Source organism: Marmota marmota, unplaced genomic scaffold (assembly GCF_001458135.2).
Source record: "Marmota marmota marmota unplaced genomic scaffold, marMar, whole genome shotgun sequence".
NCBI lineage: Eukaryota > Metazoa > Chordata > Mammalia > Rodentia > Sciuridae > Marmota > Marmota marmota.
In genome coordinates, this window is record NW_026000144.1 from 551,758 (window position 1) to 569,368 (window position 17,611).

The following is a 17,611-nucleotide window of genomic DNA, read 5'->3' on the forward strand; positions in this document are numbered from 1 at the left end:
AGACAAAGTAATGAATGCAAAAATGCCAAAAAAAAAAAAAAAAAAAAAATGGTCTCTATCACCAGAGATGATCTTACACCTAGAAAACCCTAAAGATTTCACTCACATACACGTACACAAAAACTTCTATGTAAAAAAAAAAAAAAAAGAACTAAGGAAGAAATTCAACAATATCACTGTGACAAGAACAATTTTGCAGTAGAAAAAGTTTACTTGGGAGTTCATGGTTTCAGAGATCTCCGTCCATAGACAGCTAACTTCATTTCTAGGGGCTCAAGGTGAGGCAGAACATCATGGCAGTAGACTATGGTGAAGAGAAGTGGCTTAAGACATCACATCAGAAAGCAGAGAGAGGAAAGAGAGAGAGAGAGAGAGAGAGAGAGACTGACTCCACTTGCCAGATAGAGAATATATATCCTAAAGGCACTCTCTCCCCAAAGACCAACCTCTTCCAGCCACACCAATCTGCTTTCATATACCATTCAGTTAATCCCACCAGGGGATTAATTCGCTGATTGGGTTAAGGCTCTCATAACCCAGTCATTTCACCTCTAAACCATCTTGCTTCATCTCACACATGAGCTTTGGGATACACCTTACATCCAAACCATAATAACAGAACACAAAATCAACATGAAGTAATAAAGTATGTTTCTATACACTATTATGTATAATTATAATTCATCTATAAAAAATCAGCCAATGAATGTTAAAGGAAAAAAAAACTAAAAATAGAATTACCACAGGAGCCAGGATTACCACCCCTAGGTAGATACTAATAATAATTGAAGCAGGTTATCTCTGTTATGGTTTGAATATATCCTACCCCAAATTCATATTGAAATGTAATCCCATTATGGTAGTATTGAGTCATGAAAACTAAATCATAAGGACCTTGCCTTCATGAGTGGCAATACCTTACATAAGGGCTGAAAGTAGTTTAGGCTCTTTTTGCCCTTCTGTTTTCTGCCATGTGAGGTCACATCATTTATCCCTCATGCATTTCACCTCTTCCATCATGTGAGGATGCAGCAAGAAGGCTCTCATAAGACACCAAATACTGGCACCCTGATCTTGGACTTACAAACTTCCAGAACTGTAACAAATGAATTTCTGTTCTTTAGAAATTACCCAGCTTGGGATAGTTTGTTATAGCTCAAAAAGAGACTAAGTTTCAGAAAGGTAGTTTCATATCCTTGCTCATTGCAGCACTATTCATAAGAACTGAAACGTGGAGCAACCCAAGTTTTGTTCATTGGTAGATGAATGGAAAAAATTTAGCATCAACATACAATGGAATATTATTTGGCCTTAAAAAGAAAGGAAATTTTGACATTTGCTCCAATATGGATGAACCTTGAGAACATTATGCTAAGTGAAAAAAAAGTCAAACACTGTATGAACCTACTTCTATGAAATACCTAGAGAAATTTAATTCAGAGACAAAAAGTAGCATACTGGTTTCTGGGGGTTTGGCTGCAGTGGAGTGAAGAGGTATGTTTTAAAACGTACATAGTTTCAGTTTTGCAATATGGAAGAGTTCTGGAGATCTGTTTCATAGCAGTGTCAATATACTCAACACTACTATACACTGAAAAATGGTTAAAATGGTAAATTTTATTTTGTGCATTTTTGCCACAATAAAAGATTTACAAATGAAATTTTTCATAACTGAGGAAGATCTAGTGTTTTGTAATGGCAAATAAGGGAAGATAGGCACATTCTCTGAAAACACTGAAGATGTAAGAACAGTATAGTCCCAGCAGCTCTTTTCCTATTCACATATTTGAAAAATGACTCATTGAAGGAGTGCAATAGAACAATGGAGATGGAAGAGTGAGACTTTAAGGAGTATGTGGAAATCTCACCTCATTTGACATTGACCCATGAGTCTGTGTACACCATAACTAACTCATTCAAATATGGGATTATAAGCAAACAATTCCTTCTCTCTCTGTATTCCTACATATTTTGCATATACAACATCATATGTTTGCAATATGGTAACTTCAATTTATATTCATTTTGCTGTTACATCAAAAATTTCCCTTGACTCATATCTGTCTTTATAGTGCCAAAAATAATTGCACAAATCAAGTTGAAAGAAGAAGAAATATGTGAGGGAATATGTGAAGGAGGAAGGAAATGAAAATAAGAAGCATAAGATAAGTACACATTCTTATATATGGGGAATGGATATAAAACCCTTTCTCTTTCTGTTTGCTAGGGCTTACATAAAAGTATCACAGATGGACTGGCTCAAACAACAGAATTTCTCAGAGTTCTGGAGTCTAGACATCTCAAACTGGAGTGTGGGCAAAGTTGGTTTCTTCAGACACCTTTGTCCTGGGTTTTAAGTGGCCATTATCTCTGTATGTCTCCACATGGTCTTCCCTTTATGTCTCTGTGTCCTGATCTCCTCTTTTTTGGTGTGTCAGGATGCCAGTCATATTATGTGATAGCTCACCCTATCAGCCTCATTTTAACTTAGCCTCATTTTAAGTTAATGAAGCTGTTAAGGGACAGATTCTTTGAAGTCTTTTCAATTTACAGTCACATTCTGAAGTACCAACATATGAAGTTTGGGGGGAATGTGACATGATTTGGTTAATAAAGTATTCAAATGAATTTTACACACTTAAGCCAGCTTAATGATTATATTTGTCTGAAAAAGCTGATTTTTGTGTACACATGTGATTGGGTATTATAACTGAATTTACAGCTATTAATATAAGCAGATCCTACAGTAAAAGTTCATGGTTTCTGGCCAGCTGCAGTGACTCATGCCTGTAATCCCAGCAGCTCTAGAGGCTGAGGCAGGAGGATCGTGAGTTCAAAGCCAGCCTCAGCAAAAGTGAAGTGCTAAGCAACTCAGCGAGAGACACTGTCTATAAATAAAATACAAAATTGGGCTGGGGATGTGACTCAGTGATTGAGTGCCTCTGAGTTCAACTCCCAGTACCCCCCTATCAAAAAAAAAAAAAGTTCATGGTTTCCAAACACCACTGAATAGCCTTCAAGTTCTTAGAAATCCTTTCAAATAGATGATTCTTCTACAGCTTGTTCTGTAATAAATTATGTAATTATTCAGAACATTTCAAAATTAGGTTGACAGAAAAAAACATTGCCTATATGTTTTTGCTGTTTAAAGTTCATAAGTTTCCAACTGTGAACAAAAGGAGGTCACTTGCCTTTATGTACAACAGGAAATGCTTACCGCAAAAGCCTCCAGAGAAGTCCCAGAACAAGCCACCAAAAGGCTCTGGTTTTTAATATCATACAAGATAGAAAATTACATAAAACAATCCTCTATATTGTTTATCAATATATATTTATGGCAAATGCATACAAAGCAAGCACACAAATAATATGTAAAAATCTCACTAGATACTATTTCTGAGAAAAAGTAAAGGGGAAATATCTTTATTCAGATATATAAATTTTATTTGTTCATTTTCACCCTGACACATAGGAAACATTGGCAAATGTGTGAATACATGTCATATGGGGGAGCCATATTATTTTAAATTGCTCATTTATCTGTAGTTTATTTTCCTTTAAGTCCCAAGTATGTACTTGGTCATAATTTTATTTTCAATATTTTTGGTGATTTGCTTAATGAATTTTATAATCAATAATGTCTCATTTACACAAGCATCAATTTAAATTAATATGTGATTTTATTCCATTTACTGTTGTCGATATTTCGGTTTCTCCATAATTTTATCACCATATTTTTTTTGTGTGTGTAAGTGTGTCTGGGTGCATGTATGTGTTTGCATATGTGTATTTTAGTTACCTTTTGGTATGTTATCTCTGCTTTATATGTGTGCATTGTGTGTTGTTTCCATACACTTCTTTTCAAAATTTGAAAAGTTATGTTGCTAAAGTTACCACCTCTGTAACTATGTAAATTCTTATCTATTTTTATTACTTCCTAATATTATATTTGTATTCTATAGTTTCATAATTTAACAGGCAAAAATACTACTTACTAACTTTTGCATTCTATTCCATGGAATCATACTTTCTTTCTTTCTTTTTTTTTTTTTTTAGGTCAACTTCATACACACTTTTGACTTGAATGGACTAAGACATTCTAGCTCAATGAGTTTGCAGTTTTAGAAAGAGCCCTATACAACTGGCTTGGGTTGCACCTGTTAGTGGTGTCATAAGAATTCTCTGACCATAAGTTTTCATAGACTCGATTGTATGGGACCAAGCCCAGTTTTCCCATTTACTTTTTCTGTTAGCTTAGGCAAGATATTGAAACCCTTTAAATCTGCAGTTAGTCAGAACAAGCTGAGGTAATAGTGCTCTAGGAAAACTGAGACAATATTTGTAATAGAGCTTCTGGCCTATGGTAGGCCCATGCCTAGGATGCTCAATGTATATTGGCTACATTATCTTAAGCAGGCACTGTAAATTAATACATGTACAGAACATGTGGAACATTTCAGTCATTCAAAAAATATCATTCAATAAATTTGTAAAGTGGGATACAAAATCATATTCTCTGTCTCTCTTTCTCTCTCTCTCTCTCTCTCTCTCTCTCTCTCTCTCTCTCTTTCTTTCTCTCTAATCTGGAAGGAGTTTCTCAGTTTTAGTTCTATAAAGGAAGCACTAATGTTTATCATAGGACATAAAACCTGGTTTTAACAGTCAACAAGTTGATTTGTGTCTGCATGATGTGGAGTCAGGGAGCTAAATAGACACCTTGTCCTGGTTGCTCCAACTCCTAGCTTGTCCTGTAACCTGATCCTGGAGACATCATCTATTGAAAATCCCATAAACCCTTAATTCTCTCCATCTATTTGTGAGATGAATTTCTCTTTATTTATCATTCAGCTACACCAGAAGCAGGAGGAAAGACCCAGAACAGCTCACCATCCCTCCATTATTTTCCTAAAACACTCCTTCCCAGTCAGGGAAGTTTCTTCCCACATTTAGTCATCTTTGAAGCCACACAGTTGCTCCTTTACTTTTCCCCAGTGCCAGGCTCAGAAAAAGTCAAGCTTTAGGCAGAATAACTCTTCATCTTTGAAGAAATCAGAGTAAAGATTCTTAAATCAGTCCCAGGTCATTGGTCTGAGACCCTTCTTGGGCCTAATCATAAGCCCTAGGATGTGGGGTGTGAGGCAGGGAGGTGGAGCTTAATAACATGCTTGCTTCACCCTGGGGGGGGTATTTCCCCCTTCATATTGTGCTATACCCCACTTCCTTACCCAAAGCAAATTTCTACTGATCCCCGTTTCTCCTCCTGCACTGGAGGGTGATTCTTCTAGGGTCTATGGGAATTGGTTTCTTTTACCAATCTGGCTGCAAATGTTTCTGTCTGTTTCAACCCTGGAAGTTTCTGCAAGTTCCTACCAGCAGTGTAGGCCTCACCTGGATGGTTTTTCAAAATGTAGAATTCCATACCCATTGAATATAGATTTGAATTAAAAATAAGATCTCCAAGTGTTTTGCAAGTTTATTGATCTTTTAGAACCCTTATGTAAATAAAAAAATGATGCAAATAATCTGGTCCATTATTTTCACTTAGTGGGATCTCTGGCTGCTTACATGAGGAGGAGGATGGGTGATAGAGAGGGGGGACATGAACACTGACACGCTCCCCAAGAGTTCGTAGTTGATGTTTGTCAGTCCATTTGAAAGTATTTGTATGTAGAGAAATGGAGGAGTTATCCCCAGAATGAAATTTCTTTTGTGGATGTTCAAAGCATCTTTGTTTTCTTTTCTTTTCTACAGAACATGTAGACCAACAGTTCCCAGCAGAGGGCGCTACAATGTCCTTCATTTTGTACACACACCTGTATACCGAAGTCAGAGAGTTGAAGTTATTGGGGAAACATTTAAATCATCATTATTGTTTTTGATGAAACTATATCTGCATTATTTATGGATTGTTTTCTTGACTTTATCAGTGAGTGAATAACAACAGTAAATTACGTTTTCTAACTCTAAAATTCTGGCTTCTTTCACAACCTACAGTACCACTTGGTTGCTCTTAGAATACTAGAAATACCTAATCATGGACATTACCTACTTCCAAGATTTTTCTGAGCCTGGGATTCATGCTTAGAAAGGCTTCTGTTTAAATAGTCTGCCTAAATTCAAGTAAGTTAAAACAATATTCATTATGTTGCCTTGCTAACAGTCTGTGGCTTCTGCAAAATGTAACCCATACTACCTGGACTTTATTTATTTATTTGTGGTGCTTGAAATTGAACCAAGCCTTGTGCATGTGAGGCAAGCACTCTACCAACTGAGCTACATCCACAGGCCCTATTTAGACTTCACAGAGTTAAATAAAATATTCTATCTCATCTTTAGCTAGAAACGTTGAGGGAGAGTTAATAACAGGATCACTCTGAGCAAGATTTAAACATGTATAGGATGATCTGAATGGCCTTAGGTACCCTTAAAATTGACTTCACTGTAGACAGTTTTCCTCCTGACTGTAGGTTTCTGAATCTCTTTTCTTAGAGAATTTACTTTCTTAGAAAATTTACCATTGTAAATTCTTTTCCTCTTATATTTTGAAATGTAAATCTTTAGTCTTTGGACAGAAAGATTCCAGGAATATTTCTCTGCAAGCCATCCCTTTGAAATATAATCAACAAAGATAGTATCTCTATCTGTCTGTCAGTGTAAGAGGGTAGAATCTGATTTACATAAGTCCCAGTCAGTCAACGCAGATGATCTAATCATGGAGCCCTTTCTCTAGCTGTTAAAATTATCCAAGACTTTTCCATAAGTACCCCCTAGGGCTTGTGGACTCTACTGTCATTTGTCCAGTGGAGTTGAATTTCATCTTTCTCCCCTTTGCTCTAGCTAATCTCTAGGGATGGAATGCTGAGATCTCCATGCTTTACATTCTCAAGGAACCTTCCCAGACCCTTCAGTCTAATGTTGCTTCCAAGATGTTCTATCCCAGCCATGTTTGTCATGCCTAACACTCTCTGAAATCACCTTCACTTTGCTGCATTTTTAGTATTGCCCATTTCATAGCTGCTGGAATGAGAGTTCTAAGACAGCAGCACATTTCCTGTCTTATTCACAGCTCTTTAAAGCCTAGTACCCAGCAAGCACATAATAATATATATGGATAAAATAACTGATTTGCATTTCCAAGCGATGTGACAGCACATGATACACAGTAATAAATAGTGCATTTTGTTTTGTGAGTGTTTGATATTTTTCAGTTTAGTAACACAAATATTGTAGCTATCTAGACTTTTACCAACTAGAATTGATTTTATGAATGACCCATTTTTTTTATAAAGACAACAGTTTGCTCTGTAAAGTTCTGCAGCTTCAAAGAAAGCTCTCCTCTTTCAGAATTAATTTCAAACCTAATAGACTAGCATGAAACTAAAGGAAAATGGGAGAGTCCAATTGTGGTGTAGACAGTGACTCCTATGGCATAGTAGTAGATCTTACGTGCTTTAGAGTCAGATAGACGGAATGTTGAATCATACATAGCTGTGCGGTTATTATCTGTGTAACATAAGAAAGCTATTAAGCATAAGCTTCAATTTCTTTCATAAAATGAGGCTTTGTGTCATTGTTGCAAGAATTAACTGAGATAAGAATATCAGTATGAACATTTAATAAACAGCAATCAAACTTCTATCTGTAATAAAGTATCTGTCTTCCCTCCAATACATCACAGGCTGACACTTTTATAAAACACAATAAAAAGGAACTGTTACAGAAATAAATTTTTCAAAAAGAAAAAAGAAGACCAAGAAAATAATCCATTTTAAAATTAGATTCCATAGTCATAAAATTATATTTCAACAGATATGATCAGAACAAAAATACAGGGAGAAAGGAATATAAAACTATGTTATGAAGAATTACTATTACATTCCAGATTTTAACATTCTGAAACTATAACTGTTCCTAAGTTGGAGTGAAGTTTTATTTCTCATAATAAATGCATACCTCTGTGGTTTTAATGAATTTTATTTTATTTATATCAGTATGTGAAGTTTTAATTTGACAAATGAGTTTGCCCACAGAAGTAATAGTTTCTTTTTAAATTTTAAAAACTTTTAAATTATTTATTTTAAATTAAGAACTAAAAACTGTACATATTAATTTGTACTATGTGATATTTTGATATGTAGATACAATATTAAATGTTTAAATCAGCTTCAACATGTTTATCTCATCAACTTTTGTGGTGAAAATTTTCAAAATACTTTTAGCTAGTTTTCTGAAACATTTAATTCATTATTATTATTAACTATAGTCACTCTCCTCTGCAACGGTATTTGTTTCATTTCAATGCCACTCATAATAGAGGAACCAATTTCAAATATATATATATATATATATATGTATATATGTCTCCACGAGACTAAAACAAGATGCTTTAAGATAATTTCAACAAGCTAAGATTATTTATCTTTAAATCTTATTAAAAGTAATTTGAAATAATACTATATTTTCAAATTTTGACTTTAATAACTTATTAATTACAACTTACAACAAATTATCTTTTAAATTTTATAATTAATTTTTACTGTCTTAAGAAAATGAGAGACCAGCAGAGGCGGTGGCCTGAGCAGCCTCAGCCTGTGCCCTCTCCCTCCTGCCCAATCTCCCTCCTGCCTTCCCCCACCTGGGCCTCTTTCCTCCCTTTCTCCTCCAGCCCACCCTTCCTTTTCTACCCTCCCCTGTTGGTGGGTCCCCTGTGCCTTCCTGCTCACTCTAATTGTTCCTCTCCTGGCCTCCAGCCTTCCTTTCTGGCCAGCTCCCCTCTTTCCCTCCGCAGTGGTCTCTCATCTGCAGTTTTTGGCTTTCACCCCCACCAGTGACCAAAGACTTGACCACTCAAAATCCAGCTCTCCATAATGCTGCTCACCGGTGTGATTGAAGGTGGATTCAATGTCACTCTCACCATTGGGCTACTTATGCATGGAAAGGAAGCTGGCAGTCTCATGGGAAAGAAAGCAGAATCAGTTAAGAAGATGCATGAGGAGAGTGGTGCCCATATCAACATCTCAGAAGGGAATTGTCCTGGGAGAATTATCACTTTGGCTGGACCCACTAATACCATCTTCACAGCCCTTGCTATGATCATGGATAAACCAGAAGAAGACATCAACAGCTCTATGACCAACAGCACAGCTGACAGTTGAACCCCTATCACTCTGAGGCCCTGCAAGTCAGTTTGGCTCTCTCATGGGAAAAGATTAAGGAAATTATGAGAGTGTACAGGGGCTCAAGTCCAGGTGGCAGGGGATATGCTCCCCAATTCATCTGAACCGGCCATCTCTACTGCTGGTATTCCTCAGTCCATTATTGAGTGTGTCAAAACAGATCTGCAATGTCACATTGGAGATTCTCTCCCTGTCCCCGCCCCAAAGAACGTGGCCGTCTTCTATTGGCCCAAGCCCTTAAATTCTCCCATCATCTTTGCTGGTGATCAGGCTTATATTATTCAAGGATGGTGTATTCCACAGCCAGATTTGGCCAAGCTGCACTAGTTGGCAGTGCAACAGTCTCATTTTCCTATGACGCATGACAACACCGGATTGAGTGGCATTGGATCCAGCTCTCTGAGGTGAAAGACTATGGGCAGGTTTGTATGCATCTGCTCAGACTACTTCTCATGAACTCACCATTCCAAACAACTTGATCAGCTGCATAATCGGGCATCAAGGTGAGATCCATCAGATGTTTGGGGCGCAGATCAAAATTGCAAACCCCGTGGAAGGATCTACTGATAGGCAAGTTACCATCCCTGGATCTGCTGCCAGCATTATCTTGGCTCAGTATCTAAACAATGTCAGGCTTTCCTTGGAGATGAGTGGCATGAGGAACTGCTAGAACAATGCAGATTCATCCATAATCCCTTTCTGTTGTTCACCATGATCCATCTGTGTCAACGATTCCAGGTTGTAAATAATTTGTAAATTTTCAGTTTCTACACACTTTATCATTCACTTATGCTTTTTAAATTAAAGCATTTTAATTCTTTGTTCTGCCATCAATGCTGAGATGTATATTTAGTTTTATAAGCTTCTCCTTTTTTTTTTTTTGGCTCATGAATTTTTCTGTTTGTCATGGAAATGTAAGAGTGGACTATTAACACATTTCAGTTTAGTGCTGTAATGTCAGGAATTAAAAAAAAAATTAAAAGGTGGAATGTAGCATCACACTTTTTAGTATGGCCTACTGTTCATGCCTCATGTGAAACTCATGCCGATAGTGATCCACCACTGACTAAAATAGTATTGTGTTAGTTCATATCATGTTCAGTAAAGTGAGTCCACAGGCTTGGACATCATGAAAATGTCAACTTGTTATTTATAGTTACTTTCAATTCTGTATTTAACTCATCTTTAACTGGTAATATAGTTTTATGGGTTGCCACTGGTCCACAATTATACTTCAAACTATATCACTCTAAGGCAAAAAAAAGAGATAAATAAGTTGTTATTTCTATGATAGGATCTTTTTTTAAATGGACTTAATACCTTTATTTTATTTGTTCATTTTCCTTAATGTGGTGCTGACATTCGAACCCAGTGCCTCACACATGCTAGACAAGCATGCTACCACTGAGCTGCTACCACTGAGCCACAACTCCAGCCCCTGATGAGGCTCTAATTATCACAGTAACTCTGGATATGTTACTATATAGGCAGGTCAATAAAATCCCAGAAATGTTTTTTCATTCAATGAAAGAAATTTTAGTTTTTATGTACTCTTTTGTAGGCCTTTTTATTAATTTCACCATCTAGCACTTTATATATCACCTTTCACACATATGTTTGCAATTTGTTTACTTGATTAGATCATAAGAAATAAAGCAGATTTGAGCCAGCTTCCACAACCTTTTCAAATAATTATTTCACTCAAAATCTATTTACATTTTGTGGGTCTGTCATAAAAAAATCTGTGATCACATGCTCATTTATGTACCCTCCTCCTTATAAGCAAAAGATTATAATACATGAGGTAGAACGTTGCCTTTCTTCTGAGGACAAGAGAATTCTGAATGCAGCTCCAGGAATTAATATTGCTATGCCCATGAAATAAATTTTTTTCTGAATATATAAAATAGGCATTGATTAAAACTGCCTTCCCTGATGATGTTCCTGAGAAGTGTAGTCAACATGCAAAGCCTGCAGTCAGATCCTTTATGCCAGTCTTTTGGAGTTTCAAAAAAGACAAAACAAAAAAGGTTGATTTTAAATTATTGTTATGCACTCAAATTCAGTTCCCATAGACACTTTTCTTTATAAAAGACATGCTATACTAGGTATACATATACAACTTCATTATTTTTACAGAGAAATGTATGAGTTTTCTTATTTCTGAAAAAAAAATCTTACTCAAAAAAGTGAAAAATCCCTAATATGCAATAATTAAACAGGTATATTTATATGTATTAAATAATGAAAAGTATCTTTCCTATTTCCAAAAACAATCAGGAGAGGAACGAATAGCTAAATACCATTTTTTAAAATGAAAAACGGGGACAAAATTCTATGTTCCAAATAGCTAATGAGTTCAACTATTGGATAAAATTGATATTATACATACATATAAATAGTAAAATATTTCATAGGGAATAAACTAATAAATTTAGTTTTTAACATCATATTTACTTTCCTTTACCTCCCAAGAGAATAAAAAATTACAGCAAGTCATTGAGGTGCTACTTCTGAAATGTGACAGAAACCAGTGCATTGCCACCGAATGAAATTGTAATCTGACTGTATCCCATGGCAGAGGACATCTGTCTTTTCTATGTATAAGCAGCAGCAAACTACAAAGTGGAAGATGATTAGAGGTTCCTATGTCACTGGGCTGAAAACAACTCACTGAAAGACATCTGCTTTTCTTTCTTTTTTAAAAGTGTAATAGGCTTTATTTTAGAGTAGTGTTACAATTTGGATATAGATAGGCTCCTGTGTCAAATTGTCCCCAGTGCAGCAATTTTCAGAGTCCAGGAAGTGATTGGATCATGAGGGCTCTGATCTCATTGAATCAGTGATCAGTTAATGCTATTAAGAAATGGGTAAAACCACAGAAGAGATGACCATTGGTGGCTCTCTCTCTCAGTCTCAAGGTGAGTAGCTGTGCTCTACCAGCAGTCTGGCTTCATCAAAGGCCCATAGACATGGGGGTAAGTGACCACAGACTGAAACCTCTGAAAACCTAAGCTAAAATAAAAATTTCCTCCTTTAAATGAATAGCTTCACAGTCTAAAATGTAATCCCTTGTGCTCCACATACACATCTTTCTCTGCTCCCAGTTCAGAAATCTGGCCTGGATCCAAGCCTCTGCTTGGTTTCCCTGATTCCCCAGGGTCTGCCCCCAAATTGGGACAGGGGTGTCCCCCCACCATTCCTCATCACAGGGTTAGGGAGTCCAGCAGATCTAGGAACAGGAGCTGCCAGACAGAGGAGGGTTAAGTGTCCTTGGCCAGCCTACAAAGCCTTGCCTTCCTGTTTTCCAGTTTCCAGGGTTTTCTCCTCATCCAGAGACATGAAACACAAAAATATGGAAACCGAAAGCAAACCCACCACGGAGTGCTGGTGATACTGGCAGGCTCAGCCCAGAGGGCAGAGGCCTGTAGCAGGAGTGTGGACCAAAAAAAAGGTCAGGATGAGTGACTTGGACACCTTAGGCTTACCTATTCCCCCTGTGTCTGAGGATCACTTCCTTGATTGCATGATACCTGAGCTTGAAAGGATATTTAGATACATTTTATCCTTTCTCTAAAAGCTGATTTCAGAAGATTAAAACTGGCCCTTTTTATTTCATCTTGGAAGGAGAGAGGTCTCTGAAGTTAAAATAAATAAATAAAAATTAAAAAAAACATTTTAGAAAAGTTAAAAAAGCATTTTAAAATCTTAAAGCATTCATCAGTTTAACTTATTTTGTTTATGTTCCTCTTAATTTGGTTCCCTAGTTCTTCTCTTTTGAAATGTTCCTTCTCTCAGAGCCAGAAACTTGTCAGTAAATTATTCTGATAATTTGCTTGAATAAATAGTTTCAAAGTTCCTCCCAGGGCGGGCTTTAGGTTTCACAATGCTCTTCAGTTCCTGCTCTGAGCAGCTGTGCTCCACCAGCATACAGTCTTCACCAAGAGATCACTAGAGATCTCCTCCCCTGTCTGAGCACCAAGATGACAGCTGCAGAGGCTTCAGTGGAAATGTTAAAAACAGACCTTAGATTCACAGATGGCCTGGAGAAAGCAGGACCTGGTAAAGTAAAAGATGACATTTGAAAAATACTAAAGGGGATATTTTTACTCTCCAGCCTCCAAATCACAAAGGGAGCTGAACTTCAGGCATGTTAGTATTTTACAGACTCCATAGAAGGTGATATGTTGCAGGGGGGACAGGGTGGGTGGGAGGATAGATATAGAATTGTTATATTAGTTAGTGTATCATGGTATATGTTACTTAAATATTTCTGAAGCAAGATAAATGAAGAGTGAAGTTGATTACAAGAGGAGGAGGAAACTGTTTCTTGTGTTCAGACCTCTGGTACTCGCTTTTGCCTATGTCTCTGGCAATTTACACACTGTCAAGTCACACTGTGACTTTCAGTAATATGCTCTTTATATCCCAGGGTGATGGCAGACTCCAATGCCAATGACTGTAATACACTTACCAAGACAATCTACCCTGCGAAAGCTGGGACATTAAGTTTGCTTATCCTTTATAATTAAAGAGAAATGTAGGGATTTCAGGGTGAGGGAGGGAATCTGAACTGTTCCACCAGCAAATCCTTTGTCATTTTCACTTTATAGTAAAATATATGAGATGTTATATGTGAAAGAAGAACAACATAATGGATACTTCTATTGCAGTCCAGAAAAAGGGAAGTGAACCTAGCAAAAACTGAAGTGAAATACCTGTTTTTCTAAAAGAAGAAAATGAACTAAACATATGTATTTCCTTCCCCCCGTTAGTTTATTAGTTTATTTTCTTCTTTTGTTTGAGTGCACAGGATTTTGGATTTCCTGGAAAATGAGGTGGGTTCAAACTTAACAAAAAAGAAAATTCTTGAGGAATATTAATGTTTATCAGCTAAGCCCATAAGTGTTTCCATAAGTAGAACTAAGTATTTCATCAAACATCAAATTGGTCAAATATTGACCAGTATTAACTATTTCAAATGTGAAACTTATGTTTCTAAATACAAATGTTACAAAATTGCTACTAATTTGTAATTTCCCCATTACTAAAACTTAACTGCTTTTATAAGATAAGTAAGTTGTTTGGATCATAAAACTATAAAGTTAAAATTAAACCAGAAATATGGTTTATTTTTTTTTCCTCTGAGAGATAAATTCTATTCTGTTTTCTAACTAAGAATTTGAAGGTTATCAGGACAAAGTATCTCTTGGAAAGAGATAAGAAAAGTACACAGTATAAGGAAGGTAAAAGAAAAATAAATATGTACAATTACTGTGCATTAATTAAAAGTAAAAATTCAATGTCAAATATGAACATCAAATGGAATAAATGCCAAGTATTATAAATAAGTATCTTTCCAGCTGTTAGTAATATGTAAGAAAGTTCTAGTGTTAAGTCCTATTGGATATTTGAAATATCTGGTAGAAGACATTTTAGGTACCTGTTTTTTAGCATTACCCTTAAAGTCTCCAGCTTTTTGACTTTTAGCTTTTTGATTGATCCATAATAATAATATGCACTTATAAGGTACACTATGTTGTTTGATTCTTGTATACATTGGTAATAATAAAGTCAGAACAGTTAGCATACCCATCACTTTAAACTTTTGTGTTCTTTGTGATGAATATATTAAAAGTTCTCTCTTCTAGCTATTGAGAAATATACTGTGTTTTTGTTAACTATATCCCTCCCCTCTGCTATGCCATTGAACACCAGCAGTTCTTCCTCCTATCTGTAACACTGTACATTTTCCATCTTCTTCCCACCACTCTCCCCAGTCTCTGGAAAGAGACATGAGCATTTCAAAGTTATTGCAGCATTATTCACAATAGCCCAGATATGGAATCAGCTTAAACATACATCAAGGGATGAACTGTTAAAGAAAATGTGACATATACACAATGGGTTACTATACACTAACAAAAAGGATGAAATAATGTAATTGGTGACAACATAGAGGAACCTAGAAAACATTATTTTATGTGAAATGTCAGGCCCAGGAAGATAAACACTGCAAGACTTTGAACATATGTGTAATATCATGGAAGTTTTGTATTTTAAAATAATAGACTTTAAACTCTTTAGATTACAACCAAAGAAAATGGATCATACAGGGACCAGCTAGAAAAAAAAAATAAGAGCCAGTATTACTTTCTTGGAGTTGGAGAGAATATTTAAACACAATGCAAAACCCAGCAGTCATAATCAACTCCATTCTTTTCAAATTTGAATGAGTTGCTTTAAATTAATTCAAGGACTATGTATGTGGGGGGGATGATGGGATGAATAAGAAATGCATATGAAACAAGATTGCTTATATGTTGATAATTTTGAAAATTGTTGAAAAGGTAATAGATACTTAGGCACTTATTTTTTTTTCTTTTTGTATATGCTTGAGGTTTTTTTTAATGTCAAAAAAGTAAGTAAAAAAAGCAAGAAGAGAAACATTATAAGGAAAAGGAGAAGAGAAAGGAGGAACTTTTAGAAGACTAGTCAGAGGGGCAAGTTGGAGCTTTACGGAAATTCAAGGGATTTTTTATTCTATCTTAATGACAATGAAAAATATACGAAAATTAGGATGCACTGAGTTGTTAAGATACTTTTACTATAGAACTAAAAATAATGAATGTTGAGATTTTTATGTCAACCTAAAATCCAAATGACATAACACTGTGCTTAAAATCATCTAATCCTACGTATCTTTGTCCTTGTGAATGGTTTAAACTGAGGCTCCCTGGTTTCTTTGGAGATGAAATGATTTGCATCTGTTCTTCACCAACACTTGCTGTTGTGACTTTGTTTAGTTTTGTTTGCCACTCTGAGAATCATATGGTGATTCTCAAAAGTCTTTCATCAAGCATTTCTCAAAAGTCTTAACATCAAGCATATTTTATGTGTTTATTTACCACTATGATATTGTCTTTATTGTTGTTACTTTGTAAGTCATGAAATCTAGAACTCTGATTTCTGCAAATTTGATCTTTTTTTTCAAAATAATTTGGCTATTAGTTCTTTTACCTTTTCACATAATTAAAAAGTGACCTTCTTGATTTCTACGAAAAATAAAGTAAATCATGCTGAAGTGTTTCCTGGAATTGCACTGGATTTATAAACCTGTTTGGAAATAGTTTGAATATTCCATCCATGAGTTGAATATTCCAATCTATGAACATCTTTTATTTCTTTATTGATTTAGATCTTCTTTGAGCTGTTTATTATTTTTGAATATAGTTTTTATTATACTGATTATGAACATATTTTGATAGGCTTACAATTAAGTATTTTATGTTAACCGGTGTCACTACAAATGGTACTGATTTTGTATTTTAATTTGCATTTGAAAATTGCTAGTATATGAAAATTGAAATGATTTTTAAAGATTAGCATTGTATCCTACAGTTTTGGATACAATGTAATAAATTTCCTTTATTACATCTAATAGCATTTTGCTCGATTCCTTGAGGTCATCGTCACAGACCAGGCTGAATGGGATACAGCTGCAGGGAAAAAATGCTGCTCTTGCAGAGGGCCATGATGAGCACCATCAACCAGACACCCATGGTGCTGCAGGTGCGGGGCCTGATGAGCTCCCAGGTGCAGATGGGAGGCCACCCTACTGAGGTCCTGTGCCTCATGAACATGGTGCGCCTGGCCAACGAGGAGTACAGAGGCGCGCCTGGCCAACGAGGAGTACAGGAGGTCGTGGGGGACCTGCAGGATGAGTGCAGCAAGTACAGCTCCTCAAGTCCACCTGGATACAGATGGTATCCAGGTGCCTGACTACAGCAAGATCCTTGTGGAGTTCACCTCTGTATGACTACCAGAAATCTATGCAGGACCTTCTCAAATTCACCAATAGCGACGTTGTCACAAAATACTGCGACCGCAACTCTTACCACCAGCTAGACTTATGGTAGAGGTGGCCTGGGGAGGGTGGAGGCAGGGCTGGTTGGAGGCTTCTTTCCCCACCTGTCTTCCCTTCCCCCGCTCTGAAGATGATGGGAAGAGAAGTGACAGGGAAATGACAGCCTGACAGCCAGCAGCAACTGGAATGGCAGCAATTAAGTGTGGGGGGTCGAGGGGTGGGAGGTTAGGGAAGGGAAGGGACTGAAGTGCACACAGGCCCACACAGACAAGCGCCCACACAGACAAGCACCCACACAGCACAGAGGGAGGGGGTTGGGATGGAGAGGGGCTGCACAGCAGGGCAAGTAGAACCCCCAGGGCCTCTCCCAAAATAGCCTCCCCACCTTAGACCCCTTTCTCCTCCCCATGGTAGGAACACACTGTGTTTATATTTCATGGCCAAATTATTTTGGATTTTGTTGACTGGCCCTTAGTGCCCTGCCCTCACCCCTTTGCAGGACCACAGCCCCCTCCCTCTGTTCCTCCCTGGTCCCAGCTCTGGTTTTCCTTGTTTCTTAGTTGGTTCT

At 36.7% G+C, this 17,611-nt stretch overlaps 1 protein-coding gene and 1 pseudogene across 2 annotated transcripts in view; both read left to right on the forward strand.

Moving 5' to 3' along the window:
* The first annotated feature begins 8,706 nt into the window (after window positions 1–8,706).
* On the forward strand, window positions 8,707–14,826 carry LOC125611451 (annotated as a pseudogene).
* The window catches only part of LOC107160648 (C-type lectin domain family 2 member E-like), a 28,011-nt gene continuing 23,415 nt past the window's right edge, over window positions 13,016–17,611 (forward strand). For both annotated transcript variants that reach the window (XM_048786290.1, XM_015507304.2), the window contains exon 1: window positions 13,016–13,238. In XM_048786290.1, the coding sequence (XP_048642247.1) occupies window positions 13,160–13,238 (79 nt within the window). In that variant the 5' untranslated portion in view covers window positions 13,016–13,159. The remainder of the gene's footprint in view (window positions 13,239–17,611) is intronic.